The sequence below is a fragment of the Panthera leo genome, chromosome E2 (genome assembly GCF_018350215.1).
Source record: "Panthera leo isolate Ple1 chromosome E2, P.leo_Ple1_pat1.1, whole genome shotgun sequence".
Taxonomy (NCBI): Eukaryota; Metazoa; Chordata; class Mammalia; order Carnivora; family Felidae; genus Panthera; species Panthera leo.
Window position 1 is genome coordinate 48,240,475 of NC_056693.1, and position 27,176 is coordinate 48,267,650.

At 56.4% G+C, this 27,176-nt stretch overlaps 1 protein-coding gene and 1 long non-coding RNA gene across 2 annotated transcripts in view; one reads left to right on the forward strand and one right to left on the reverse strand.

The window, feature by feature from the left end:
- VAC14 (VAC14 component of PIKFYVE complex) overlaps positions 1–27,176 on the forward strand; it is a 102,133-nt gene that overhangs the window by 67,337 nt on the left and 7,620 nt on the right. The window contains exons 15-16 of the mRNA XM_042919806.1: positions 24,601–24,775; positions 26,235–26,353. Of these exons, the coding sequence (XP_042775740.1) occupies positions 24,601–24,775; positions 26,235–26,353 (294 nt within the window). The remainder of the gene's footprint in view (positions 1–24,600; positions 24,776–26,234; positions 26,354–27,176) is intronic.
- On the reverse strand, positions 23,288–26,637 carry LOC122208592. The gene is made up of 3 exons (XR_006197295.1): positions 26,315–26,637; positions 25,563–25,805; positions 23,288–23,351 (listed from the first exon to the last, which is right to left on the reverse strand). It is a non-coding gene; the product is annotated as an uncharacterized LOC122208592 (long non-coding RNA).

Below are 27,176 nucleotides of genomic sequence, written 5' to 3' on the forward strand. Positions count from 1 at the left end.
AAGATGTACCCCAGCTAATCCTGCCCTTGCCCTACCCTCCCTCCTCCAGGTTCGCATAAGAGCCCTGTGTTTGTGGGCAGGGGCAGGGGGAAGATTGGCCGCTGAGATGGGTGGTGGGAACCCAGGGCCTAGGAAGCCACTGGAGACTGGACTTGTTTTTAATTGCATCAGGGAAGGGCCTCAAGAGAAGAAGCTTTGTTTCATGCTGTAATTGGGAAATTCCACTTTGCTGTCCTCGTGTGGTCCACCAGTGAGACGGGCCCTGGGCTGGAGCCACATCACCAACGTGGCTGGGGCAGCCCACATGGGCTCACCCTCCCCACCCAGCTCACCTTCTCACTCTCTGTGTCCTCCCAAGCCTTCCCAGCCTCTGGAGCTCCTTGGCATCGGGCAACCCCCTTAACCATCTTCCTACGTGCCACTTGACGTGCCAGGGGGCATTGGCCAGGCCCTCCAGAGCCCATTGTGCCGATGCTAATGAAAGAAGAATCTGGGTAAAGTGGCAAGCCCCAGATCCTTGGTTCACATGGCATGTTAGGAAATCACACTTTGCCTCTGGCCCCTAGCCCGTGGGAGAGCGCTTCTGTGAGGCCCGCTCGCTTTCTTCCACTCTCCCCTTTAATGGAATGCACTCCTTTGCTCCAAATAAAAAGAAATCGCCTTGACAAACCTGTGCCAACCTAAGTCTGTCTGCTGGAAGGGACCCTGATGCACCTACCCAGAATGCGGGTGGAATCTGATCTTTTATTAGTTTGAAGCCATACTGATTAGGTCCCCAGCCGAGAGGAAGGAGGCAGGACGTTGAACAGGGCTGGAAGAATTCTTCCAAGGAATTTTTTCCCTCTCAGAGCTTCTTTTCTTGCTGACCTTAAGTAAGTCTGCCCAGCTCCTGTGTAAATCTTCCAGAGGTTTCCACAGTCATTCTTCCCTAGAGACCAGGGGGCTGGGGCGCTTTTGTTGAGACAGAGGATAGCGAAGGGAGTGTGTGGCAGAAGCTGTATTGCACAACCAGCTCTTGGCTTTGATCTAACTGGAGACAGCTGAGAGAACGTGACTGGCAGGGAAGCACAATCTGACATGCCAGAGTTGGAGAGGAAAAAAGTCTGCCCTCAGGGGTAAAATCCAAAGATGTCTTTGGGAAGGGCAAAATTCAGCCAGTCCAGAGAGCCCAACCCGGTCTATTTCCACTGTCTCCTAACCCGTGGAAAGTGCTGCATCCCAGCACCTCACAGAACCATGTGTGACCCGGGGCTGCCCTGGAGGGCTGGGGACCTGGAGGCCGGCCAGTGGCTTTGCTCTGCCTCCTCCAGGCAGTCTCCACACTGTTCCTGTCAGGCCCACTGTCACACACAGTGGTGCTCCCTGTAAGAAGTATGTATTTTCTCTGGAAAATGGAAACCACATGTGGTGGGCCTCGTTAGGCCAGGCTGGGATTAATTAGGTCCTACTGGGAGTGGTGGGGGAGGAGAGGAAGTGCTGGCCAGAGGGAGCCCTGCTCAGTGTGAGCTGAGGCCTAGGGAGCTTCACAGGAAGTGTCTCCATGTTTCAAGGGTCCGCTTGCTTTAGCAGAGCTTGTGGGAAGTTAGAGGTGAACTTGGCAGGGGGAGGCCATGTGACCCAAGCAGCCCTCCTCCCACGGAGCCAGCCATTCACCTTGCATCTAGAATCACCCGTAAAGGGGTTGAGGACTCAGGAACAGACTAGTGGGAAAGCTCATTCTGTGCCCATCACACGGCAATACCTTGGACTCCTCATTGTGTGGGTGCTGGCACTTGCTGGGTTCTTCCCAGCCTCAGATTAAAAGCACTTTCTTAGGGGCGCCTGGGTGGCTCAGTCAGTTGGGCGGCCGACTTCGGCTCAGGTCATGATCTCACGGTCCGTGAGATCGAGCCCCACGTCGGGCTCCGTGCTGACAGCTCACAGCCTGGAGCCTGTTTCGGATTCTGTGTCTCCCTCTCTCTGACCCTCCCCCGTTCATGCTCTGTCTCTGTCTCAAAAATAAATAAAACATTAAAAAAAAAAAAAAATTTAAAAGCACTTTCTTGGGGCACCTGGGTGGCTCAGTCAGTTGAGCATTCAACTCTTTTGTTTGTTTGTTTTTATTTATTTTTGAGAAAGAAAGAATGAGAGCAGGGCAGGGGCAGAGAGAGGGAGACACAGAATCTGAAGCAGGCTCCAGGCTCTGAGCTGTCAGCACAGAGACCGACGCAGGGCTTGAACTCAAACCATGAGATCATGATCTGAGTTGAAGTCGGACACTTAACCGACTGAGCCACCCAGGCGCCCAAGCATGCGACTCTTGATTTCAGCTCAGGTCATGATCCCAGGGTTGTGGGATCAAGCCCCGTGTCGGGCTCTGCGTTGAGCATGAAACTTGCTTAAGATTTTCTCTCTCTCTCTCCCTCCCCCTCAAATAAAAATTTTAATTAAAATTAAAAACCACCTTCTTGTAGTCTACACACCTGAGAAGCACCAGGTTCCCAGTCCATGGCTCAGGCAGCCAGCCGGGCTGGGGGGTGACTGTCAAGAACTGTTGTCAGTGGCTGAGAACTTGATAATGAATTTCCTTCTGAAGCTTGAGAGGTGGTTTCCGAATGGAATCGGCAGTACTCTCTGGATCTGTTTATACTTTACCTAAGGATGCCAGGAAAGTAACAAAGTTTTGACCTTGGTAAGTCAGACAGCTTAGTTAATTAGCAAGTAGCTGATGGGTACGATAATGTCACACCTTAACAAAATAGTGGCAGGAATTGGCCCCTAGCAGTCCTTTCCATCCTCCTGCCTCCTTCCACCAGGGCTGCATCTGAGCCAGGACAGACAAAGGGGTGTCCTTGGTTTTGAAAGCGCTTCTGAACTCTTTCTAGAGCAGCAGTTCTTGAGTGTGTCCTGTTCATTCTTTGTAGAATGCTTCTCAGGAAGCTCTTTCCTTTATCCTGGTATCATTTCAGCTCAGGTTTCCTCCGGGGTCTCTGTGTGGGTCCTCCCCTCTCTCCCCACAAGCGGTTTCCTTCAGCAGGTAGCCATGAAGAACACAACACACACACACCCTGTCCCTCTGTTAAGTAAAACACACGGAAGGTTTCTCTCGTGGGCAGTTTGTGAAAGGCCACCCAGACTAGCTGCACTTCCACATGGAAGGAGAGTTCCTGTCTCTTAGCACGTTCAGTGGTTCCACCTCGGGAGACCCTGGCCTGGGAGAAACTTGGCGCTAAATTCAGCCTCAGAAGGTGAGCACAAGCCCATGTGAAGTACATACAGTCCACAGGGACGTGTGCTTTGTAACCCAGGCTTTCATAGCCACTAAAGAGGTTCTTAGGATCTGAAGTGGATAATGGCACTTCCTTTAAAAGTTTGCAGCTTCCGGGGCGCCTGGGTGGCTCAGTCTGTTGAGCATCCGACTCTTGATTTCAGCTCAGCTCACGATCCCAGGGTCATGGGATTGAGCCCTACATCGGGCTCCACGTTGAACATGGAGCTTGCTTGAGATCTCTCCCTCTCTCCCTCTGCCCCTCTCCCCACTTGCATGTGCTCGCTCTCTCACTCTCTCTCTCTCTCAAAAATTTTTTTAAAAAGTTTGCAGCTTCAACTTCCAGGAACACCCTCACCCCAAGTCCTGGGACATGCACCGTGGGGCTGCTGTGTAGCCGTTCAGAGACCCCAGAGCTGAGTGTCTTGGCTGTCTTCCAGGTTGGGTGGTGGAGGCCATTTGGGAAAACTGCCCAGTTTCCAGTCTCGACTCTGCTTTTCCTCAGCCCTCAGTGGAATGAAGCTGTGCTCTCTCGTGACGTCTCCCTTTCCCCCAGCGTTGTTAACCCACAGAAAATCCCCCACCGGGACCCCTCCTGATGTGGCCTCTGCGTCCTCTGCCAGGGCTCTCATCTGGCTCACTGGCATCTCCCATGCAGAAGTGAAACGCCGAGTAAATCTGCATGTCCTTTCCTGTCTTCCTTCTGGGCCCCAGCCCTCCAGACTCCTGCTCGTCCATTATCCTGGCCTACTTCCGGTCTATATTTAGATGACATAATCTCATTGGAACTGCCTGGCACTTGGACAGTGAGTGTCTTTCTGGGCCTAAATCTCCGTTTTGACTTGCTCAAGAGGATGTGTCTCACCCCCTCCTTCCTCCAAGATTACTTGTTCTACCTTCTGGTTCATCACAGCTGCTTGCACCGTCCCCAGGCCTCTCTCTCTCAAACTCAGCTGGGATGGATTTCAGGTGCACTCCAGAGTCTTTTCTCCAGGCCCCTGCTGAGCGTCCCGTAATGTTTTGAGCCATGCCCCTCTGTCCCCTCAGAAGCTTCTTTCCGGTGTTTTGCATCTTTCTCCACTTCCTTAGAAAGGGCACCACGTGCCCCAGCTCTGGTTCTCACACAGGACAGGCTTCCTGAACTTGGGGACATCTGAACCTCCTTGTTTGGCTCCCCCAAAGAGCTGCTGCCTTGGCCTGTAATGGCACTCCTGCGTCCATTTCACCCTCAGCCTTGTCGTCAGTAAACTCACGCCACGGATGGGCACAGCTATCTGCAGGTCCAGTCCCTTCCTCATGAAGGAAGAACAACCCTTCACGTGGCTTCAGAGGAGAACATGTCTCGGAAACTGCTCTATCGCCAGGAGTTCTGTCTTCTGCTTTTTCTACTTGTTTTGCCATCTCTTTGGCAAAACCCTCTTCCTTTTTTTTTTTTTTTTTTTTTTTGTAGTTTTTATAAAGTTTATTTAGCTTTGAGAGAGAGCTTGTGCACACGGGGCAGAGAGAGAGGGAGACAGAAAATCCCAAGCAGCACACTGCCAGCACAGAGCCCCACGCAGGGCTTGACCTCAAAAACTGTGAGATCATGACCTGAACCACAATCAAGAGTGGGGTGCCCAATCGACTGAGCCACCCAGGTGCCCCCTGTGATGCCTTGTTTAATGTAAATTTTTCATTGTAGAACAACATACTGTCTCAAAGTGCACAAATTACAGGTGTACTCCCACTCAGTTAATTTTCGCTGATTGTCTACACCCATGTAATGAGAACTCAGGTCAAGAAGTGGCGCCTTTCTGGCACCCAGAGGTCCCTTTCGTGTCTCCTCTCGGTTACGGCCCCTCTCCCTCTCCCCAGAGTAGCCGCTGTCCTGACTTCTCACACCATAGGGTCGTTTTACCTGGTTTTGAACTTGATAGAAGTGGAATCACACAACTTGTACTCTTACGAAGGGTGGCTTCTTCTGACCCACTTTGTGTTTGTGACATTCTTCTGTGTTAGATGTGCAGTAGTTCACGTTTCTGGAGAGTATGCCACGATTCACTTACCCATTCTGTTACTGATGGGCACTTGGATTATTTTCAGTCTGGTAGTGTCACGTGAACATATGGGTACATTTCTCGTAGTTAGATACATACCTAAGAACTGCTGGTTCAGAGCCCATACACGTTTAGCTTTAGTAGATGTTTCTGAGGTGGCCGCATCAGTTACCGCTCAGCCGTGTATGAGAGCCTGGGTGGCCCGCCTCCTCACCGACACTTGGTCTGGTCGGTCTTCGCTGTTAGCCATTCTGGTAGGTGTGCGGTGGCCTCACCTGTGGTTTTAATCTGCGTTTCCCTGAAGACTAGTGAAGAACTTCTCATCACTAATTGGTCTTTTGGGTTTCCCCTTTTGCAATGAGCCTGTTCGAGTCCTTTCCCCATTGGGTTTTTGGTGCTTTTCTTATTGATTTGTAAAAGTTCTTCATATATTCTGGAGTCAAGTCTTTCTCAGTGTATACACTACAGTTGTCTTCCCCTGCTCCGTGGCATGCCTTTTGTTCTTTTAATAGCGTTTCATGAAAAATAGAAGTTTTTTAATGTCGTTCAGGGGATCAGTTTTTCTTCACAGTTGGCATCTTTTTTGTTTTGTGGTGCTTTTTTAGGGGATTAGGAGCTCATAAAAACTAACCATGAAGCTGCCTGTTTCTGGTTGATGTTTGTTAAGCATTCCCAGTGAGCTGGAATAAAAGCCACCTAAAACCCAAGGTATCATTTCTTAGCTCCGGACGGGGTCTTGGAGCCCACCTAGTCCAGCCTGCTTGTGTTTTGTCAAAACAGAGATTCCTGACCACCCTCCCTCCTGCCACCCAGCTGGATCCCAGGGGCTTCTGGCACAGCCAGGCCAGCTGCAGCCCAGAGTCAGGAAGCACTCACCTAGCTCAGCGCCCTGAGGGGCAGGAGGCAGGAACCCAGGTCACAGGCACCAAAACGAGCAAGGGTGTGTGTGACCAGACAGAGGCGGAGAGCAGCAAGGTCCAGGAACTCGGCGTTTCCCTGTGGTGCTGTCTCTCGTCTCGGCCTTGTTGTCTTGGTCTCTTCAAGTGGTAGAGTCGTGGCCAGCATGTCCCTGCCGGTTATGCTTAGGGGAGGGAGCTCGCATGGGCTCACGCAGGGGCAGGAGCCCACCCTGCTGGGGCAGCCGTGGCAGGCACTGAGAGAGGGAAGGATTCGCTGCCCAGTGGCAACCACAGGGGCCAGCCACGCGTCTGCTCTCCTGAGCAGTTTTCTTACGTAGAAAATGAAGACGCAGATCATCGTCATCTGCTAATCCTCGGGAGGATTTAATGACGTACCAAGAAAGTGTCTAGAAGAGCGTCTAGGCCCCCAGCAGCTGTGCGGTAAGTGCCAGCAGCACCTGTGACGGTGACTGTGAGCAGTAGCATCTGCCCTCTCTTGGCGCGGTCAAGACACAAAACCCAAGACGTGAGTGGGGCGGTGGTCGCAGAGCCAGGCCTGACACCCGTTCGCCCCCTTTCCAGCCCCTGGCTCCCTCTGATCCAGCACACTGCCACTCCGTCCGTGTTCTGAGGTTGACCGTCACTTTCTCCTGTTTTCCAAGGAAGAGTAAGAGAGACAGTCGTTGAACAAACCAACACTGCACCCCAGACGTCCTCTCTTCCTCTGCCCCTGACCTGGACCTTGCCCCGTTCAGAGCTGCCCGGTCAGGACTTGACTGCGTGTGACAGAAAACCAGCTCTCGCTCTATATTAAAAAACAGGAAGGTAGCAGTGTGCATTCAGGGACAAGGATTGGTTCGTGTGTGACAAGAGCCCTCCTCGTCCTCAAGACTCATACCTTCTCACCTCCGTAGCTGGCTCTTCTTCCTCCTCTTTCAACCCATCCTGGGCAGGCCATCCAGCCTGTGGCAAGATGGCCACCACCAGCTCTCGACTTACTCCTGTCCCTCGGTGCCCCAGCCTTTAGCCGCAGTCCTAGGCTTGAGTCTCAAGGACCTGTCACTGTGGACAGAGAAGGCCTGTGCCCTGATTGTCCAGGACAGGATCGTGTGCCCACCCTCGGACTCAGGAGGAAGAGCAGTTGTTCATGGGAACCAGACCCCCAGACTGTGGATGAGGGAGGTGGACTCAACCGGTGTCCACCCTGTGGTCTAGGTCTAAATGTTGCCTGAAGGAGGATATGAAGCAGGGCCCACCGTGAGGGGTGGCACTGTGTAGTGACCAGCGACCCTCCCAGAGTCCACCACGGGGGCAGGTGGAGAATGGAATTCAGCCTCCAGCTGATCCCTCCTCTGTGGCTTCCTTCCTTTTGCAACACTGCACCTAGAGGCTGTGTGCTGTGTTGCTGGGTGTGGACTTGGTGGTTAGACACAGGGTCACTTAGCGCATCTCCCAGAATGATAGCTCCGGGCTGTGATTGAAGAGAGACGAGGAGAGTCTTGGTCTGGATTTTAGACTCAATTTGGAGTGTCCAGAAGAGACCTTCAGGGTCAGCTGAATTCTTTCACGCATGAGGAAGCTGAGGCTCTGATTTTTCCAGTAACTATTTACCACGTGCTGCCTTTGTGGCACAGCCTGGGCTGGGCAGACCCGAGCCCATCCACCACAGTCTGCAGACAGGGACTCAGGTGGAACAGAAGCATCGCAGGGGGGAAAGCTCGGGCTAGCCAGGTGGGGGCAGGCGTCAAAGATTCACTCTCCACCAGGTCCTTCCTGTGACTGTTCCCGGAGCACCTGCCGTGTGCCGGGCTCCATGCCAGCCCTGTACACACACGAGACTGAGAGCCCGTTCCTCCCTTCGCCAAGGGGGCAGTCTAGTGACACGGGCAGACAGGTGACGAGTGACCAAGAAATGCGTGCCCTGCTGTTGGGATTCAAGCTCTGGAAGAAACAGTGAGGTTGTGGGGGCTGGTCCTCAGGTTCAGGCTTGTGTTGAGGGGGGTACCCCACAGCTTCTGCGGAGCCAGGAAGCTGTGACCTGGATCCGATATTTTCTCGGAGCATAAAAGTGCCCTAGTTTTCCCTCTCCTCAGGCTCCGCTGAAGCTACGCCAAGAATTGGCTTTTAAAGGCTGCCTGAAATGTGGTTTGCAGCCAAAAATCTATAGAGCCGGTGCATTTGTGACCTTGTTGAAAATGCTTACCGAGGAAAATCAGGAGGGTAGGATTTGGGAATTTTTTTTTTTCCTTTTTAAAATTAAAAAAAAAGAAAATCCATTTGGCCCTCCTCATCCTATCCCTTTGTCTCTTGGCACATGTTCTCCCCAGAATGCCCGAGTCCTCCAGCCGCACAGGGCTCATCCTTTCCATTTGTCCATACCTCCCCCACCTCCAATCCCTCTCCATCCCCCCACCCCCCATGCTTCAGGAATGAAAAATATCAAGTGGGTTAAAATAAGGAGCCTGGGTATAGCCCTGGAAATTAGGCCACAGCTGTCAGGCCAGGCAAGAGTCCTCTCTCTGAGAATGGAAGTGCCTGGAGCAAGCGCCCGGCCCCTCCCCTGTGAGGTTGGATAAGAGTCTCTTCCCCAGCTCAGGCCCCCCCCTCCCCAGGGGGTGGCCAGGAAATGCCATTTGTCATTGAGCGGACCAGTCTTAGTGCCCGCTGGCGGGGACGCCGCAGTGGGCAGAACTAGTCCCTGTCCTCCCAGGGATAGTCACAAACACAAGCAGCGACGGTGGTCTGTGGGAACAGCTGGGGTGGGGGTGGTGCCCAGCCCCGATGGAGGAGTCTGGGAAAGCTTCTGGAAAGAGGTGCTGTCTAACTGAGCCGTGGAAGATAAGTGAGGACTAGCTGGGGGTGGGGGTGGGGAGGAGAAGGTGTTTCTGATGTAGCAAGCAGTCTGCTCAGAAGCGCGGTGGCCAGTGCCCTGACATCCCAGGGAGTGTGTGGCCGTGACCAGGCCCCCCGGCTGCCTCACGAGCAGGCCTGAGGTACCCACTGAGCCACTGAAGGGCCTGAGCAGGTTCAGAAAACTCTCTCCACCTGCTATGAGTGTGCACAAGACCCTGAGAGGAGAAACCACTGATACGGGGCCACCCCTAGTCTTTGGGATGGCACTGAAGGTGGCTGGCCTCCAGAGCCCAGTGCCCTTCCAGTGAATGGAAGGGAAGTGGGGCCCAGGGCTCACAGGATGCAGGAGGATAGTGACGAATGTGCTATAGTTGTGACCTTATGGTCTCTCCCTGACCATTAGCCTCATAAAACACCAAAGGCTAGTTAAGGAGTGGCTCAGGAAGCTTGCTTGACAAGGGATCTGGCTGCTCCATCATTCTAGAAGACGGTGCTGCCAGGACCAGCAGTTTGAGCAGATAATCTGGACTAAACTTAAAACTTTGCCGGCACCCCAGACATCCCTGCCCCAACTTGTTTGACTCTTCAGGAGACACTACCTTCAGCCAGTTAATTCCAGGCGCCTGTGAATTGAGCCAACTTGCTTTGTCCGGTTATTTCTCTGGAGAAGAGTCAGCTCTTTCCTTCCTCCCACGTGAGCTGAGCCCCTCCTTTGAGCCGTTTCCTGAAGGAGACCCCCTGCCCACCTCTGTCAGTAGCCCCTGGCCCAAACAGTTGGCCGGTTCCTAGCATTACCTCACTTCCTTCCTGCCCTTGAAGCCTGAGCGGCCACCTGGGTCCAATTCTTTCTGCTTCTCCCAGCCCCCCAGTAGCATGTAATTGGTTTCTTAGATCTTCAGCTGTGCACCCCTTCTGTGAGTATTTCCCGGTCCCTTGACCCTCCGCAGGAAAACCCATGATCTTACTGCCATGGGGACCCCGAGGTGAGGGGCCGTGAAGAACTGGCTGCTCCATTATTTCCCCGTCCCTGCTGTCCCCCCTGCTGTCTCTCTGCTCTCTCTCGTGCCAGTAGTGCCTGAGATAGCAGTGGTGCGTGCTGCCACTTTCTGTCCCCGGCCCCCCACTGCAGCCCAAGGTCACACTTTCCCCAGGATGGGGCTCTGGGACTGGTGTCACTGAGCAGCTGCCCGGTGAGATCTGCCCCCGGCTTGGTTTCTGTGATGAGTGTCTGTAATTACGGTTCTCAGAAGGTCGCAGCTTCCATTGCATTTCTGCGGTGTTTGGAGAAAATGTCAAGCCTTTCCACATGTTCCGTCTTCCCAAACCAGCACAATGGCAGGGCAGAAGGGGAGAGGGGGGAGGCCCGGAGGAAGGAGGGCAGGACGGACAGACCCCGGCAAGGGCCCACGGCGCAGTCCCACAGCCGTGCCACTCCCCAAGGGCCGGGAGCCCTGCCAGGGAGGACGCCTCCCTGAGAGGTCACCATCTGAGTCCTCCTGCTGCGACAGCCCCCCTGCTACTCCCAGTCCACCCTCGCCCTCAGCCTTGACTTGGTTCTGCCCGACTGCTCAGAAGGGGTATCTGGAAGGGCAGCGCCAGACCTTCTGTCCTTCTTCTGGAAGAGGTGGTTGTGTGAGGCCATAGCGACGCTGTCAGCAACAGCCCAGAGGGTGGCCTTGCTGTCCACAGCTGTGGGCCCGTGTGGACTCAGGTCTCACCCTGTGCGGCTGCTCACACCCACCACACCGGGCTCCGTGGGTGCAGGGCAGCCCTCCTGCTCTGATTGAAGGCAGGGGCTTCATCTCCATTGAGAAGACTTTCCTCTTCTCGTGATTCTCTTTCAGGAGAAGGCCTCCCCGTAGTAGGCACTCCTGCCTCAGAGCCGAGCCTGGCCGGTTCTCCTGCTCGTATTATGCTAATCACTCCTTGCAAACAGGCAGACTTTGTAGGAGGTTTGCCTGGTTTCAGATGAAACCTACGCCTTTGAAGCAAAGAGCCACAGTAGCTAAAAATACCATCTCCCGGCTGTTGATCCTCTCATTTGTAAAATGCATGTTTCCATTGTTAAATCTGCAAATCTGCAGCAGCCCCCACCCGGGAGAGAGACTCTGCCGTCTCCGCTGGAGGCCTGGGGCGTGAACACCCTCTGAGGAGGCGCCCCTTCCTGGCACCCTTCTCCCTTTCTCTGCCCCTGAGACTGTCCATGATGGAGTCCAGACGATCCCCAAATGTATAGGATTCTAATGTCTTTTTTTTAATTTTTTTTATTTTTTTGTTTTTAATGTTTATTTATTTTTGAGACAGAGACAGAGCATGAACGGGGAAGGGTCAGAGAGAGAGGGAGACACAGAATCCGAAGCAGGCTCCAGGCTCTGAGCTGTCAGCACAGGGCCCGACGCGGGGCTCGAACTCACGGGCCATGAGATCATGACCTGAGCCGAAGTCAGACGCCCAACCGACTGAGCCGCCCAGGCGCCCCTAGGATTCTAATGTCTTTATCTATCATTTAAAAAAAAAAAAAAAAAAAAAAATCTAAGCCATAGAAGATAAAAACCAAAACGGTGCAGAAGATACAGCATAATATGTAAAAGACCCTCCACCACGTCCTCCTCCTCCTCCAGGAGTAGACTCTCTTTTAGTTTCAAGGAATTACTTACAAAACTTTGTCTTTGCATTTGTAAATACACAGCTCGGCTAAGTTTGGTTTTAGTCGTGGTCATGGCTTTCCAGCAGTGGATTCGGGACTCAGGATCACCCTGCAGCCTGCCTCGTTTTCACTCACGCACGCATCATTCAGCAGAACGCACCTCCCTCAGGACCCTCAGCTCGCTTGCTCACTGCACTCTAAGCTCTAAGCCAAAGCAGAGTGGCTTGAGGTCACCCTCCCTTATTAAGGTCACCACACTGCCGTGTTCAACTCTATCGTATAGTTCCCTGTGTGAGGTGGCCTGATCTCTGCTCCGTGTCAGTGGTGGGTGCCAGGGGAGGGCAGGATGGCTGTTCCCTAGCAGGCCCCTTGCCTGGCCCAGCTCTGCCGAGGGGAACCTGGTCTGTGATCGGGCCCTGGGACTCCAGATGCCTGCAGACACTTTGCCCAGAGGGACTTCCACAGACCACTCCCACCAGGGACCCTTTCTTGCTTTTGTGCATTTAATCTGGTGCAGATTTCCTGGACTGGAAAGGAACATTGGGATGAAAAGCCCATTTCATGCATCTTAAAACTCCCTGAAAATGACTGATCACGAGAGGAATTTTTTCAGCCTCCTGGCAGGGGGTGGAGGAGCGTACGAATAAGAGACACCCCCCCACTTGATCTGGCCACAAAGAACTGAAGGAGTCCGTCCTTGCTGTCTTTATCCGGTCACTTCTGCTGTGGCCCTTCCTTCCTCCCAGCCCTTTCACTCTGATCTTTTTACCATTTTCCAAGAGACCCAGCAGTCAGGCTGCTGTGATATTTGCTCTTTGTTACCAGCAGTGGGTATTAGTGTTTCACTTCCCGTTCTGTTTCTGACGTTTATCTCCGTGCCCTTTAAGTGAGTACTTGTAAAGAGCTACAGAGAGCAATCTCACTTTATAATATTTCATAAAACCCCCAAGACTAAAGATTTGAAGGCCAGAAAGGCACGTTTGGCCTGTGCCCAGTGCAGCGGCTGGTGAGCTGAGTTTCCTCCCCCGGGGCATCCGAGGCTGGAGGGACACACCAGCGCGTGACTGCCAAGGGACTGTAGCCTGAGGCGAGGGTGGCAGCACAGATTTGGCCTGACAGTTGCCCTCCTTTTCCTTCCGTTGGACAGAGCATGTTGGGGCTGCGCACAGCTAGCGGGGCCCCTCAGGTGGAGACCAGCAGGGAAATAGCAGAAGGCCAGGCAGAAACTTCAGAAGGCCAGGACCGGGCTCTGGGGAGGTGAGGGTATGTCATGAGAAGGACAGCAGCCGGGGCCTCACACCCAAAGTTCCAAGGCTGCGCATCCTTTGGGACTGCTAGTAAAATCTCCGCATTTCTCCCGGCCAGTGGCACCACTGAGCTTATGGCAGTGGCTCTGGGGAAGCCGTTTGGGGGCCGGGGTTCTCAGTTCCGACTGTGAAGCCTGTTAAGAATACAGATCGCTACTCCCTGGGGTGGGCCTGAGCGTGGTCTTAGTATCCCATATGGTCTTCAGGTGACTCCCAATATATAGCCAGGTTGATGGGTCTCTTGGTAGGATGCTGTTCCTTGCTTGGAGGGCCTTTCCAGTTCTGACCGGAAACTGTATGACCTTGTGGGTGGGCGAGGACACTGATGGGCCATGGGGTCGTGGCTCCCCCCTGAGAAGTGTGGAGCCCCAGGGCAGAGAAGTGAGACTGCCGCCAGAAAGCAAGATGGCACCCCCTGGTTGGAGCCATTCAGCCCTTAAAGTTACCACAGGAACGTGAGCGGGAGGTGGGTCACTGTGATTACCCAGGACCCACAACCACAAGGACAGCCAGCCCATTTGGATGAGGAATTTGGGGAGGGAGGCGCTCTGGCCTCAGTGCAGTGACCACGTGAACAACCGGCTGCTGGGCTCGAGTCGGTTGCAGGGCTTTAAGGTTAGAAGGGCAGAGTTGTAGGGAGGCCTCGATGTGTGGGCTCAGTGCCAGGCAAGGTGGAAGGGAGACCCCGCCATCTGTAAATGTTCGTGGTCATACAAGTAGCAGTGGGGAGTGATCCGTTGGCCTGGAACAGAGGACTAGTTTGGGAATAGTGGGATGAAGTAATGGAAAATGTGGACGGAGCAACTTGCTAACAGGTAATGTTTGGAACAAGGGGAGTCCCCAAGCCATTCCCACGTATGATGGGACAGTCCTGCCCGGGCTCCTCTGGCTCCTGGCGCTTCCGTTACTTGCTTGCCTTATTCCTCAGAAGGTCACACCAGTGGTTTGAAGAGGGAAATGGCGGAGATGTGGGGGGCCTTTCCCTCACCTGTCCTAAGACTCTCTGTGTCTCTGCTTGTCTATTCTACCTGGTGAATGTGTCCCAAGCTATCAGGTAAAGGGATGTCTTTGCGCCGGACATTGGAGTCACGAGGAATTAGAGCTCTCCGTCAGGCGGAAAGAAGGGCTGGGCCAGGGAGGGGAGGCCTGTGTCCTGTAGGTGACACACGGCGTGGGAATGTTTGGCAGAAGAGAACATGAACTCCGGGTCAGGGACTCTGCTCCACTACGGGCCTGGAAGCGTGGCCTTGGACCAGTGCTTGGCTTCATTTGGTTCCTCTGTCCCATGAGCACATGATCCCTGAGGACCTCCGTGCACCTGGCTGGAAGTTGGCAGGGGCCTGGATGGGCAGGCACATCTGGGGCCTGAAGCCCATTTGCCAGGCTGTCTGCGTGTTGGCCTTAGGGCAGCGTGAGGCCACTTCACAGGCAGGGAGGCTGAGCATGTCCTTGGGAGGAAATCCTGCCTGAGAAGGGTAGGAGCTCAGGGGGCTTCAAAGGGCGAGAAAGTCTCCCTCCGTGGTTCTGTCATGGCCAACCCAGGGGCTCCCAGGCATGTGGGGCTTAGAGATGCTGTTTCCTTGGCAGCGTAGGCCTGTGGTCAGAGCACCAGCACTCGTTGTAGTGACATTCCCCCTCCCCCTCAGACCTCAGGCAACAGCCGGCCTGGGACCCACACTCAGGAGCCACGGCTTCTAGCAGAGGTTTCTGGGAAGCTGCTGATGGAGTCACCCCCACCCCTACCAACCAGATCTGAGCCTGGGTTCTGGTGGCAGAGCTGTGAGTGCAGTTCCTGACTCTGCCTCCTACCCACCCCTAGGAGAAAAACCATCACCCCAACAGGTCAGAACTAAGTGTGGGCACAGGTCAACACTGTCCTGGCCAGATGTGGCCGGTGTGGTCATTGCCTGCCATCCACAGAGGTAGCCCCAGGTTGAGGGTCTGGTAGAAGCAGCTGGTTGGCAGATAAACTTCCCCAAAGCCACAGGAAGGTTCTGGAGAAATTCAGGCCCCAGGCATCAGAGGGCCCGGTGATATCTGTAGCCAAGGTGCCCCCCAAACCATCTGTCGTCCAGAAAACCTGTGCCTCGGCACCTGTGGCAGCCGGGCCCTGAGACCTACGGGCTGGGTGTGTGGCCAGGCAGCAGCTAAGCGCATGGGGCTGGGCCACCACACGGGGCCTTGGCAGGGCTCTAATCCGTGCTCCGTTTTCATTCTCTGCTGAAATAACACCCGGCCCACGTTAATGGGATTCAGGGTACATGGCCTGCCCCGTGTAGAGAAAGCGTTCACAAGCGTGTGCTGTGTGTGGCTGTTACTGGGCAGGAACCTCTGTGACAGGAGAAGGTGGGAGCCGGCCGTTCTCGAGGGCTGGGTGTGTGTCAGTGTTTCTTGGAATTGACTGTTGTGGAGACAACAGGATTCCCTTTAGTGACCCTTCCCTTTGTTTTCATTTTTCCACTTGCTCAGGGTTCAAAATCGAAATGCTCCTGAGCTGTGAGCTTCCCCCACTGAGGGTTGGAGGCCTGGAGGGGCGGCCTCCAGCTCATACCACCTCCCCCACCTCCCAAAAGCACCAACACAACTCAGCCGGGCCCCCGGGGTCTTCCCTGCTTGTCTTGTGGTGTCCCAAGAACCTCCAGCACAGGATCCCACCCCTGCCATCTGACCTGCTTCCAGCCATATTCTGGGGTATCTCCATGTGGGATAGAAGATGAAGCCTCTTTTCTGGGACACAAACCCGGACCTTGTCTGTAAGTCAGACACCTGCTCATCTGACCTCAGAGGCCCCTTCTCAAAGTGCTTCAGCTAGAACCAGACTCTTTACAGAACCCCCGATGCAGGGCTCAAAGCCCAGCCTGCTCCCTGGGCCCGAGCATGCAGTTCCTCATGCAAACCAGATTCCACAGCCGAAGTAATCCAAGCCACCTCTCTCCTCCTGGCAATTAATCTTCTATTCCGGAAGTGTCTGTCCCCGTTGCCCACAGGGGCCCAGCCCTGGGCCAGTCCTCGTACGCTTTCAGGCACATTGTGCCTTGGGAAGCGTAGGTTAAGGAGGAGACGTTCAAGTGAGGAAGGAGATTGTGGAGAATTAGCAAGGGTGAGGCAGGAGAGGGGTAAAGGCCCTCTCAGGGGTCCTGGATGGGGACAGCTCAAACAAAGGCCTGAAGGGGTCTAGAGAGTTCTGTATGGATGAACAGTGGGAGACGGGCTTGGCCAGATTGATAAGAGCACAAGGAAAATGGGGCCCAGTCTGTCAGCTGAGCCATGTGTAGGAGACGGCTTCTGTCCTGAGGAATAGGTGGAGCCCCTCACATGGCAGCAAGGGCCACCTGACCACCCAGGCAGTGTAGGAGGCAGGAGTCACCTCTCCTGGTTCTGCCCCACTGTCATCTTGGTCCCTAGAGACAACCCCAAACCTGGAGAGGGGTTGACTCAGAACAAGGTGGCTTCCAGGAGGCCATGGTTTTCTTAGCCACTCCCATCCAGATGAGCCTTCCCTGGGGGGGGGGTCTCCGGATGAGCCCAGCCAGGTGTCTGTGGCCCCCAGGAGCCTGGCCACACTGCTCTTTAATAGAGGAACAGAGACCTGAGTAGAGAAAAGACCCTTTTCTTCCTCTTCCCCATCGTGCTGTGCCCCTCCCTCCATGCCTTTCCACCAGCTCCCAGCAAGACCCAGAAAAACAAGTCCTTGTGCCTCCTCCCATCCCCACCACCCCCCCCCCAAAGAAACTTTTAAACGTATCAGACACATTGCACATTGCACGATGAATTTTTAAGGCATGAGTTGGCAGGGTTACCATGGCTGCCTCTGCCCTGAGGGGCACACTGTTGAGGATTGATTGAAATAAATAAAACAGATTTACAATTTTCATACTTGGGAAGCAGGGAGCTGGAAGGGAAGAGGAGTGTGGGGTGGGGAGAGGTGGGGGCAGTGACGCTCTGGAGCTTTCTGAACTTCAGAGGGGAGGCCACTGCTACCTCCCCACTCTAAGTTACCCTGACCTGAAAGCTGCTTTCCCTTTAAGTTCCTAAAGGATCCCAGCTGTCGGGCAGGGACGGGCACAGGGCGGGAGGGGCCTTTCCAGCGGGAATGGTGGTGATGGCTCCGGGCCCCTGTGTTTTCTGTGCTTGACATGATGCTCTCCACTTCAGAGCTACAGCTGTGAGACTCTAGGCATCTCCCAGGAAAGCCCATGTCCCCTTGGCCTTAGACCACTGAGGGGATGCGGACCCCAGCTAGCAGCCAGAGTAGAGAAGTGAAGGCCTGTCCCCCCATGCACAGTGTTGGCCTGATCAGGACACAGGTGCTTGGGATGCAGATGAAGGAGGCCCAGCTGGAGGGAGAGGGGAAAACTGAGCAGAAATGGCTCCGCCCTGCTGCCAAGGACACCTGCACAAGAGGCATATGAACTTGTTCCTCACCCCGGTGGGCCTGGCCCTGAGGCCACCCGGCAGGGGGCCGTGGGGCCCACCCCACCGTGAGCTTTCCTCAGAGGCAGCGTCCAGTTTCGGCCTCAGCAAAGGAGCTAGGACAAGGCCTGCCTGCCCAGTCACCTTCCAGGCCCCAGCAGAGCGCGACCCCACAGCTGACCATCCCCTCCCCAGAGAGCCAAGCCGCAGGCCAGGGCCCACCCGGCCTGGTGCGGCTGGAGGCCCAGACCTGCCCGGGCCGGACCTGGGGGCCCCAGGTGGCCCCCTGATGCCATAGCACAGAAGTGGAGGTGAGGCGGGGTGGCGTCCAGTGGGCCGTTGTAGGAGCCACAAGCAGACCTTCCTGTCTGTATCAGGGAAGCCACTTACTGGGCCTGGCCCAGCAGGAGGTGCCCGTGGAATTGACCACATCGCCCGCTTCCCCTGTGGCACTAATGGTTCCTCGGGGTCTGGAGGGTTCATCCCCTTGATCGCACAGGAGACGGGGGAGGGGGCATTAAAGAGCTGGGACCCACCCTCTCGAGACTAATTTTGAGTTCTGTGTTCATCGCGGGGCAGTTGGCACCGAGAGGCAGCAGGGCTAATGCAGGAATGGCGCATGAGTAGCAACTGGGGGAGGTCGGGGGCAGGAGGTAGGTTCTCCAGCTCGTCTCTCGACATGGGCGTCTCTTTCCACTCAAGTGTGCTGTTGTCCAGACTCTCCCCACCAGGCCAGCTGTTCTGTGTCCCTGTACTGGCAGCCTTCTCATTCGTTTGGGACAGTCAAAAATGGGAAAGGCCCCCATCTCCCCTTAAACTTCTTTTGACTCTGTCTGGTGCCCTCACCCTGTCCGGTAGCCTTGGGCCGAGTCGCCATCGAGGCAGGCTGTGCCCACCAGCAGCATGACAGCCAACACGGTGGGGTCACCCGGCAAGGGGGGCGCTCCTGGGCCCTCTGGGCTGAGCGCTCACCCCAGGCATCCCCTCCGTGGGTCAGACACATCGTCTGCCTCTGCCTTTTGTCTCTCTTTAAAAAGCCAGGCTTGTGGAAGGAGAGGGGAGGGGAGGGGAGAGGAGGGCAGCAGCCCCCACCACCCCATGAGTGTAGATGAGCTCACTCTGCCTCCCTGGCCGGCCCTCAGCTCTGGGCTCCGTGTCAGAACGATTGGGGGCGGGGGTGTGGGGGGCATCAGCGTGCCCTTACTTGGGGACCAGAGCAGGAGGAGAGCCCCAGGAGGGAGCCAACGTGCGCGTCTTGCAAATGGGCCGGGACTGATCGGCTGACAGTGAAAGGGGCGACAGCTTCTGGCCGTGACAGTCTTGCTGGTCTTGTTTTCAGAGGGCGCAAGGAAGCGGGGTCATGGGAAGAAGTGTTACATCTTCCCCGAATCTACACGGCAGAGTTCAGATTCCCCAGAGCACAGCGTGGCAGGGAGCCAGAGTGCTTCCTCCCCAGGAAGGGTACCCAGGCTGGGGACTCTGCCCTCCAGGACCCCCACCCTGCTACGGGCCCCTGCTCCCGCACATGGGCCTGGCCCTGGGAAGAGCCCACTCTCCAGCTACCCCCCTCATTTGGCCCTGCCATGTGCCTCCCCAGGCCCTGGGGTGCATCTGTCCTCAAGGGAACTGCTCACCCCCCCTTTCCCCTCTCCCACTACCACAACAGGCCTCCTCAGCGCTGAACCCTGTGCCTCATGCCCTGCCCAGCCCCACTGAATGAACTGTGTGACAGTGAGACCGGCCACTTGGAGAGAGGCATCTGGAGGCAGCAGCAGCCCCCACCTTGCACCCTCAGACAGCAGTGTTCCCCTCTTCTTTCCTGCTCTGCACTTGGCCCCGATGGGGGCAGGGTGGGGCTCAAAGCCACTGGGCAGGTCTTATCCTCCAAATCAAGTCTTGGCCTTGCCCGAGTTGGTGGCCTGAGCAGGTCCCTAGAGGAAAAGCAGCATGTGGCCCCTTTCCCGCTCCCAGGACAAGCTGAAGGATGAGCGCCAGACTCCCTATTGGCCTAGTGGGGGCTGGCCTCTGCCTGTGCCTTTCTCCCATGAGGTGGGCAGCAGCTGTTGCCTCACGGGCGGGACTTCTGGCCGTTCTGGAGCCACCTGATACCTTCCTCCTCCTACCTGCTCTGGCCCACACATCCCCTCAAGCAGGGGCCGTGCGTGGGTGTCGGAGAGGGGGCTGGGGAGAGCATCTGCCACTGTGGCCGGTGTCCATTCAGGGCCAGAGTCTGGTGCACGTGGACACTTGGCCAATGTTAGTGGTTGGCGGCAACACAAAGCTCACACCGGTCTGGCAAGTGTTGTGCAGCCATTTCCAGGCCAGCCCTGCACCAGAGTGCCCGCCCCTGGCCCTGCCATAGGCCTTGGCCTTTTGAAGTCACCCCCAAAGAAGGCACCTCTCTGGGCAAGGCGGCGTCTTCTCAATCCAATAGGGAAGAGAAAGTGAGGGTCCCTGTCTTGGATCAGGCCGGAAGCAAGCTGCTCCCCTGAGAGCTCCTGGTATATAACAGAGGGACCAAGAGAACTGTTCCCTCCCCGACACGAACCCAGACCCAGAAGTAGGGGAACAGCTGCCCAGGCAGGCAGCAGGAGGCTGGAGGAGGGGGAGGCAGAGCCCATGTGTGGGGCTCTGGCTACGTACCCACAGCCACCTCCAGGCAAACACGTGGGCCCCTGTCCTGAGGTGGGCCTCCAGGCTGCTCCCTCCCGGTCCCCAAGTAGGATTCCTCCTGCCTCATTCTCTACCTTATCCCCAAGCATTCTGCAAGCCATTGTCTCATGATGAATAGCACTTTAATGTGAGTATTAAAAGTACAGGCAAATGTTTAATGTTTGCAAGCTGTGTTCCATTATTGATGCTGTGCTGGAGAGCCAGGCAGGCAGCTCAGGCGGGGCTGGGGCTCAACAGAGAGGCGATGGTTCAGCAGCCCTGCGAGGCGGCCATCTGCCAGGCCACCACGGGGCGTGGACGGGCACCAAGGAGGCAGAAGAGGAACAGGAGCTCAGGTTCTGGAAGTGGACTTTTCTGGGTCCGGATCCTCCGCTCCTTGTCCCCTGATCAGCTGTGTGCCTGGCAGCGTGGTGCTCTCCGTGTGGAGTGACGGGTGTACCCCCTGCCCGGTGTGTGAGGACTCCTCGAGATGACACACGAGGACCCTAGGGCTGGGCCTCTGGAATCGGAGGCCACCTTTGCAGGCCATGTCATGGAGTCGAGGTTGAAGTGAAAAGTGGGTGCCCACCCAACCTTCTTACTTAGGAAGAGGAATCAGCATCCTCTTCCTGTTCAGCTATTCAGAACTCTCCAGGGTATGGCCCAGCTGACCTCCCCAGATTCACCGTCCCCTCCCCCAAAGATGCCCAGGACCCATTGAGCCTGCGGCGACTGGAGCTGCTGTTCTTTCACATCACCCCTTGCCCGTCCCACTGGGGCTCCTGTAACACCCTCAGCACGGTGCCTGGCGTGCGGTTAAGAGCTTCCAGTGAGCTAGCTAATATTTCTTTGTTCCTGCCTTCTGGAGGCATCGTGTCCCAGCAGTCTTGGAATTGTTTTTCTTCTCCCCGATTTGGGGTGACCTTGGGATGGGATGGCAAAGGCTGGATAAGACAAGACAGCCCCTGCCTCTGCATACCTCCCTCTCTCCTGCCCCAGCCACAGTGGTAGGGGGCAGAACAGCCCTTCCTGGGGCAGAGGAGACAACCCCGCTGAAGCAAACATCCAGAGGCTTGAGGCTGGATGGGGTGTGTGCCCCCCACCGCTGCACCTCTCCAGGGTATGTCTTCCCAGCTTCCCTCCCTTCACCTCTTGTGGTGATTTCATGAGTGGAGCTTGGGGGAGGTTCCTTGGTGCTACGTATTGTTGCCGTGTCCCGACAGCACGGGTTCAGGGGTCTCCACTGAACTAGCCTCCCACATTCCTTAGGCGGGGCAGCCAGGCCCTGGGTGATAAGGGGGGAAATGTAGCATCTGGGAGGCTGCTCTCTGCAGACAGGCCTGTGCACAGCATGCAGGGGCCTGCCCAGGATGAGCAGAGGGAGCGAGCTGGAGTGGCACACCGGAGTATTGCCGGGCCTTGACACGTCCATACCCTAAGGTTCAGCAGTGGTTATTGAGCAGCTACTCAGTGCCATGCCCTTGTCATGAGGTCACAGCAGGGCCCTGCCCTTTGTAGCTCACATTCTAGAGTGAGAGACAGCTAGGACCCTGTAAACAGTCTGTCAGATGATCCAGGTAGTGAGAAATGCTCAGAAAAGACACAGAACTTTCCTTAGAAAGGGCTGGTGGGAGATGAGCCCTGGACAGAGGCCTCCCCCGGCCCGGAGTTAGAGCTGACAGCTCAACGACCAGAGGGGGCTGGCCACGCGCTGGTCCCTCGGCAGAGCTTTTCCAGGCCAGGGCAGAGGTCAGGAACAGAAGGAAAGCACGAGGGGCCAGCATGCCAGAAGTGAAGGAGGAATATTAAGAGCTGAAGTTGAAGAGAAGTGACCAGAAGGTGTGAGATCCTGGAGGCATGGCAAGGAGCCATGCCATGTTTGTTTAGATCCAGTGGGAAGTCACTGGGGAGGGGCGTGCTCTGTTTAGCACTTTTTAAGGCTTGCCCCAATGGCCAGTCCACTGGGAGGGTGGACTGTAGGGGTGAGAGAGGCAGCAGGGAGACCCGTGAGGAGCCGGCTTGGAATTGACCAGAAGAGATACCCGGACTGGCGGGCGCACTGGGCAGAGAGGCCAGGGGATTGAGGACGACTCCTTCCTTGGTTTGGGAGGAGCAGCTAGGTGGCCGCAGCAGTGACACCGCTTCCTGAGATGGGGAAGGCTGGGGCGGAGGCCTAGGGGGACCCAAAGAGTTGTGCTGTGACCCTGCCAAGTTTGAAATGCCCGTTGGACAGCTGCTGATCTAGAGACAGCCTTGAAAATAGAGGAGCTGGCTCAGCCACCAAGAGATGCAGACGAGAGAGAGACACAGTGCGCCTGCACAGAACCGGCACAACCCTAGAGGAGCAGCAGTTGCTGAAGAAGGGGAAAGCCAGGAGAGTGTGCTGTCACGGGTGGCAGGAGAAGAGCATTTCCAGAAAACTCTATCATCCCTCACCTTCTGTAGTGCATCAGTGTCCCTGGCTTCTGAGGGACACCAGGAGGCCAGGGCGCCCACCTGTCCTTACCACCACCCCCTTTGCTTGCCCTCCTGCACCTCCCCGACTGTCCTCTTGTGAGAGTGCCACCCCGGCCCTCTGGCTGCTACAGGTCCCTGCGCCCCGCGGTCCCTGGAGAGCGCTGCCTGGCAGAGCCTCAGCTGTTGGCCTCTGTCATGGAGACGGCAGCAGCTGCAGCCGACGGGCATTTGTGACCATTTGTCAGAATGCTCCCCTTCCTCCCTGGCCTGCCCTCCTGGAACATTTCTATCCCATAGCCCTGGAGACGGGGCTTATCCGGGGGTGGGAGGCTCAGGAGGGGACGGAAAGTGCTGTCTGTGCTCTACAGAAAGGCCAGGCTTCCTCCTGTGAGCTGGCTGTCACCCCAGCTAGGGTCCAGTCACCGTATACCGTGTACCCCCACATGAGCCATCCCTGGTCTCGGCAGCTCTCCTCTGAGTAGCCACCACTGTACAAGCAGGTATTACCCCCAGTTAGGTAAAGAAATTGTGGCCCAGAGACACTGGGGTCACCCAGCTGGTCAGGAGCCACCCAGGTGATGACAGAGCCCTTCCCACACCACCCTCCAGCCCCACCCCCCAACAGCCTTGTTTCCACTTCTCTGGTGGGTTCTTGCCCAAGGCTGCCGTTTCTAGCTGGGCCTGGGCTGGAGACGGCCTGCCCACTGTTTGCACTTCGTGGTTTGGCCTCTCCATTACCAAATGCTCTGGGATTTTTCTGGAGCCGGGGGTGGGGAAGAATCTTCTGCTGTCTGGCCCCAAGGCATGGCTGGTATTCAGAGGGAGGCAGGAAACCAGACCCTGATAAATGCAGAGTTTAGTGTGAGTTCGGTGACCTGGGATAGACATGTTTCAGGCATGTTGGCTCCAAATGTGATTCACGTTTAGCACACGAGACCTTGAGGCCTCAGACCTTTGTCCCCACAGGCTGGAGTCCTAATCTGTATACTTCCAGAAGCAGAGACCAGGAGACAGGCGGACAGACTGAACCCCAAATGGGAGGGGGTACCGTGCTGGTACAGTCAGGAGCTCAGTGGCCACACCCCTCCCCTCCAAGCCCCACCTGCCGGCTCCCTGGTTTGCCCTTCTGGATTTTTAAGGAGCCTTGGGATCCCTGGACTCCCGACAGGAAGGCCCACTCGTACCCTCAAGGCCAGCCCTCCATGGGCACCATGGCACACTAGGGCGGTCACCAGGCTTCCTCCGAGTCTGTCCTTGAGACTTGCCTGTCACTGTTGACGTCATCTGGCCCAGGGACCCTGGAAAAATCTCCTTTTCTCCATTCTCTGGATTTCCTGTTTTCCTTTTAATAAAATGGAGACTCTTGCACGAAGCCCAAGTCTTATTCCCTGCAAGACTATTACTAGAGAAGAGGTGGCAGGAAGGAAAAGAGGCCCTAGCAAGTCCCTAGCTTGGCCCCTTGGTCAAGTCACTTTGTCTCCCTGTACCAGCGTTTCATTATCCAGGCAGCAAAGAGAAAACTCGGGGTTGTCATAGGGTTCGTTCATCCCACAAGCACCCCCTGAGCCCCTGCTACCGGCAGGCACCGTGTACTCCAGGTGGGGGTGCAGCTGCGAACAAAACAAACAGGTTCCTGACGCCAACGGGGAGGGCAGAGGACACGAATGACCGGTACGTGTGTTCTTTGTCACATGAAGATAATCTCTATCCAAAAAGTAAAGGTGGGAAAGGGTAGGGAGTAGCTTGGCATGTGGGGGGCATTGCTCTGGTATGCAGGAGATCGGAAAGGGAAGTTGGAGCTTCTGTGGTGATATCGGTAGGCAGAGGCCCACTGTTTCTCTCAGAATTCCATTTTGGGGCCTGGGGCAGGGAAGGGAGGTAAATCCAGCCTGTGGGGGCTCCGGAGTTGCTGAGCCAGGGTGAGCGGTGTTGGGAGGCACAGAGCCAGGCCCCAGTGACCCCCACAGGCCTCAGAGCTGAGGTTCCAGGCCAAACCCAGGAGAGAGCAGGTTCCCTCAGGATGCCGCGAGAGGGGATTCCTAGGTTAAGCCCAGAGGTTTCCGTAACCTCTACTCTGCCTGTTTTCCAGGCAGCTCTGCCTCCTGCTGAACGCAGAGAACATCTTTCACTCGATGGCGGACATCCTGCTCCGAGAGGAGGACCTCAAGTTCGCCTCGACCATGGTCCACACCCTCAACACCATCCTGCTCACCTCCACAGAGCTCTTCCAGCTGAGAAACCAGCTCAAGGACCTGAAGACCCTGGTACTCCGTGTCCATGGGCTCGGGCCCTGGGTTTAATCCCGCATGCACTCGGGCACACAGCCGTGCTACCCCACCCCAAGGCCCCAGGAGGCTCGCAGACAGGAGACAGGATGAACTCAGATCTCCGGGTCGGGTGTAAACTACAGACTGCCCTGGGTTAGCTACATGGAAGTGGCAACCGTGGCAGTAAGTCCCAAGTGGCTTCCTTAGCCACCCACTGTGGAGATCCTTGCCCACGGAAGTCTCTGGACTCTAGGGTCCACATGCCCTCCGGATCCACCAAAGACAGTGTGTTTTCCACTCATTCATACCCACCCCACTGTCCGAGGGGGTCACTGCCCCTTCGCAGAATGAGTGGATTGGATTCTGGGACCATGTTCCGGGACCCAGCAGTTCATGCCACGCTGTCTGAGTCAGGTTTCTGGATGACAGCGTCGCCAGACATCAGGGGTTATTAGCCTCCACGCCCTCTTCCCTGGCCCTGTCCCCTCTTTCCAACAGTTAGACATGTCTGTCTCACAAGGCATCCTGTCCTAATTCAAGGTGTCACAGCACTGCCCGGCTCAGGCTCCGGATAAGGAACCACCAGGGCTGATCAGAGAGAGCCCGGAGGCGCTCACCATCCTGTCATCCTGGGGGACACGGGTCAAGGGTCTCGCTTGGGTCAAGGGTCTCGCTCGGCCCAAGGGCAGGAGGCTGAACTGTCCTGGATGTGCCGGTGGCTCCAGGGCTTTCGTTCCCCGATGCGGGCTGTGGTCTCCACCCCACACCCTCCTTCCCAACTCACACGCTGCCTCCGCTCCCTCTCCGGGCGTCTCAAGGACCTCCAAGCCTGCATCGGGGCATCTGGGGCCAGGCAGCTCGGAATGATCCAGGCCACACCTCTGCCTTCTTCCTGTGGTTCTTTCCAGACATTCGCAGAGGACTTAAGAATTTTCCTCAGGGCAGGGGCTCCCTTCAGGGTGTGGGCTCAGCCTCTGGGCCGCTTCCTGAGGGCCAGGTGGGCTGCAGAAGAGGGAGGAGATGGCATCTGAAAATGAGACGGGATGCTGCCGGGGAGAGCCCAGGCCCTGAGGAAGCTTCCTCCCTGCCCACACCCAAGCCCTCCCCACAGCCCTCCAAGCCCCACAGGCTCCAGGACCACAGAGTTCTCGGAGGACAATTACCGTTCTTTGCCGAGGGCACAAATGCCAGCACAGAGGACGGGCTCACGCCTGACCAGGCCCTCACAGCCACCACCACGTGGCTCTGTGGGACTGGGAGTAATGACAGGGTCTGAGGAAGAGCTGTCAGCATTTCCTTTGTGACAACTCGTTCCCAGCTGGGCTGCCAAACACAGCCCTGGGTGCTGAGCTGTCTCCCCGGCGTTGGGCGAGGGCCCCTGGATCTCAGGCCCCGTGAGGACCCCGGGTGGGAAGAGTAGGGGCTCTGCCAGCCGCTCACACCTCTTCCTCCTCAGGAGAGCCAGAACCTGTTCTGCTGCCTGTACCGCTCCTGGTGCCACAACCCAGTCACCACGGTGTCCCTGTGCTTCCTCACCCAGAACTACCGGCACGCCTATGACCTCATCCAGAAGTTGTATCCTTCGTTCTCACTGTCCTTCCCGTCCAGCCACTGAGGGACAGGCGGGGGCCAAGTGCTCCCTTTCCGCCACACTCCTACCCCGTCCCTGTGCTCTGCCTCCAGGCCTTGTGACATGGGGACCTCCGAGGGCGTGGCCAGGGGTGCGCTGGGGAGAGCACTGTTGGCAGCGGATGGGGTCATCTAGGTCTTGTGGAGGGGAGCTGGCCCTGGAGAAACCTTGTAAGCCAGGCGTCGAGGCTGAGTGGGCCCAGCCTGGTGCTGACGGGTGCTGATGGAGCCACCTAGGTGAGAGGGCCCCGGGGGGGGGGGGGGGGGGGGGGGGGCGCGGTCGGGCTGACCTAAGCGAGGTCTGCGGGCTTGAGCTCTAGCGTCTGCAGCACTGCTGGTGAGGAGCTCAGGGACCTGGGCCACAGAGCCACGGCCCAGCTGGGCAGTGACCCAGAGGGGGAGAAGCCAGCTGGGGGAGAGGGCTCAGCAAGAGAGAAGACCCCCAGCACGCCTCAGGGCCTGTGAAAGGCATCCATGGGCAGACTGGTCACAGTTGTTAAAACAGTGCAGTAAAGCAGCTTACTGGATTGAAGAACTACTTAGGATGCAAAATTGGCCTCCTTTCCTGACGGGCCATGAGTTGGGGGTAAGGAGAGAGGGTCCCTAAGGTGCCTCCATTAAGGGTCGGTGTGGCCTGGCCTCACTCCCTCAGGGTGCCTGCTCTCCTTCCACACCCTAGATTTGCTTTTCTCGGCCACTGGCGTGGCCCAGAAACCACAGGCCACACACTTGCCACAGCCCTGACCTTGGCCCTGCTGACAAGCGTCCA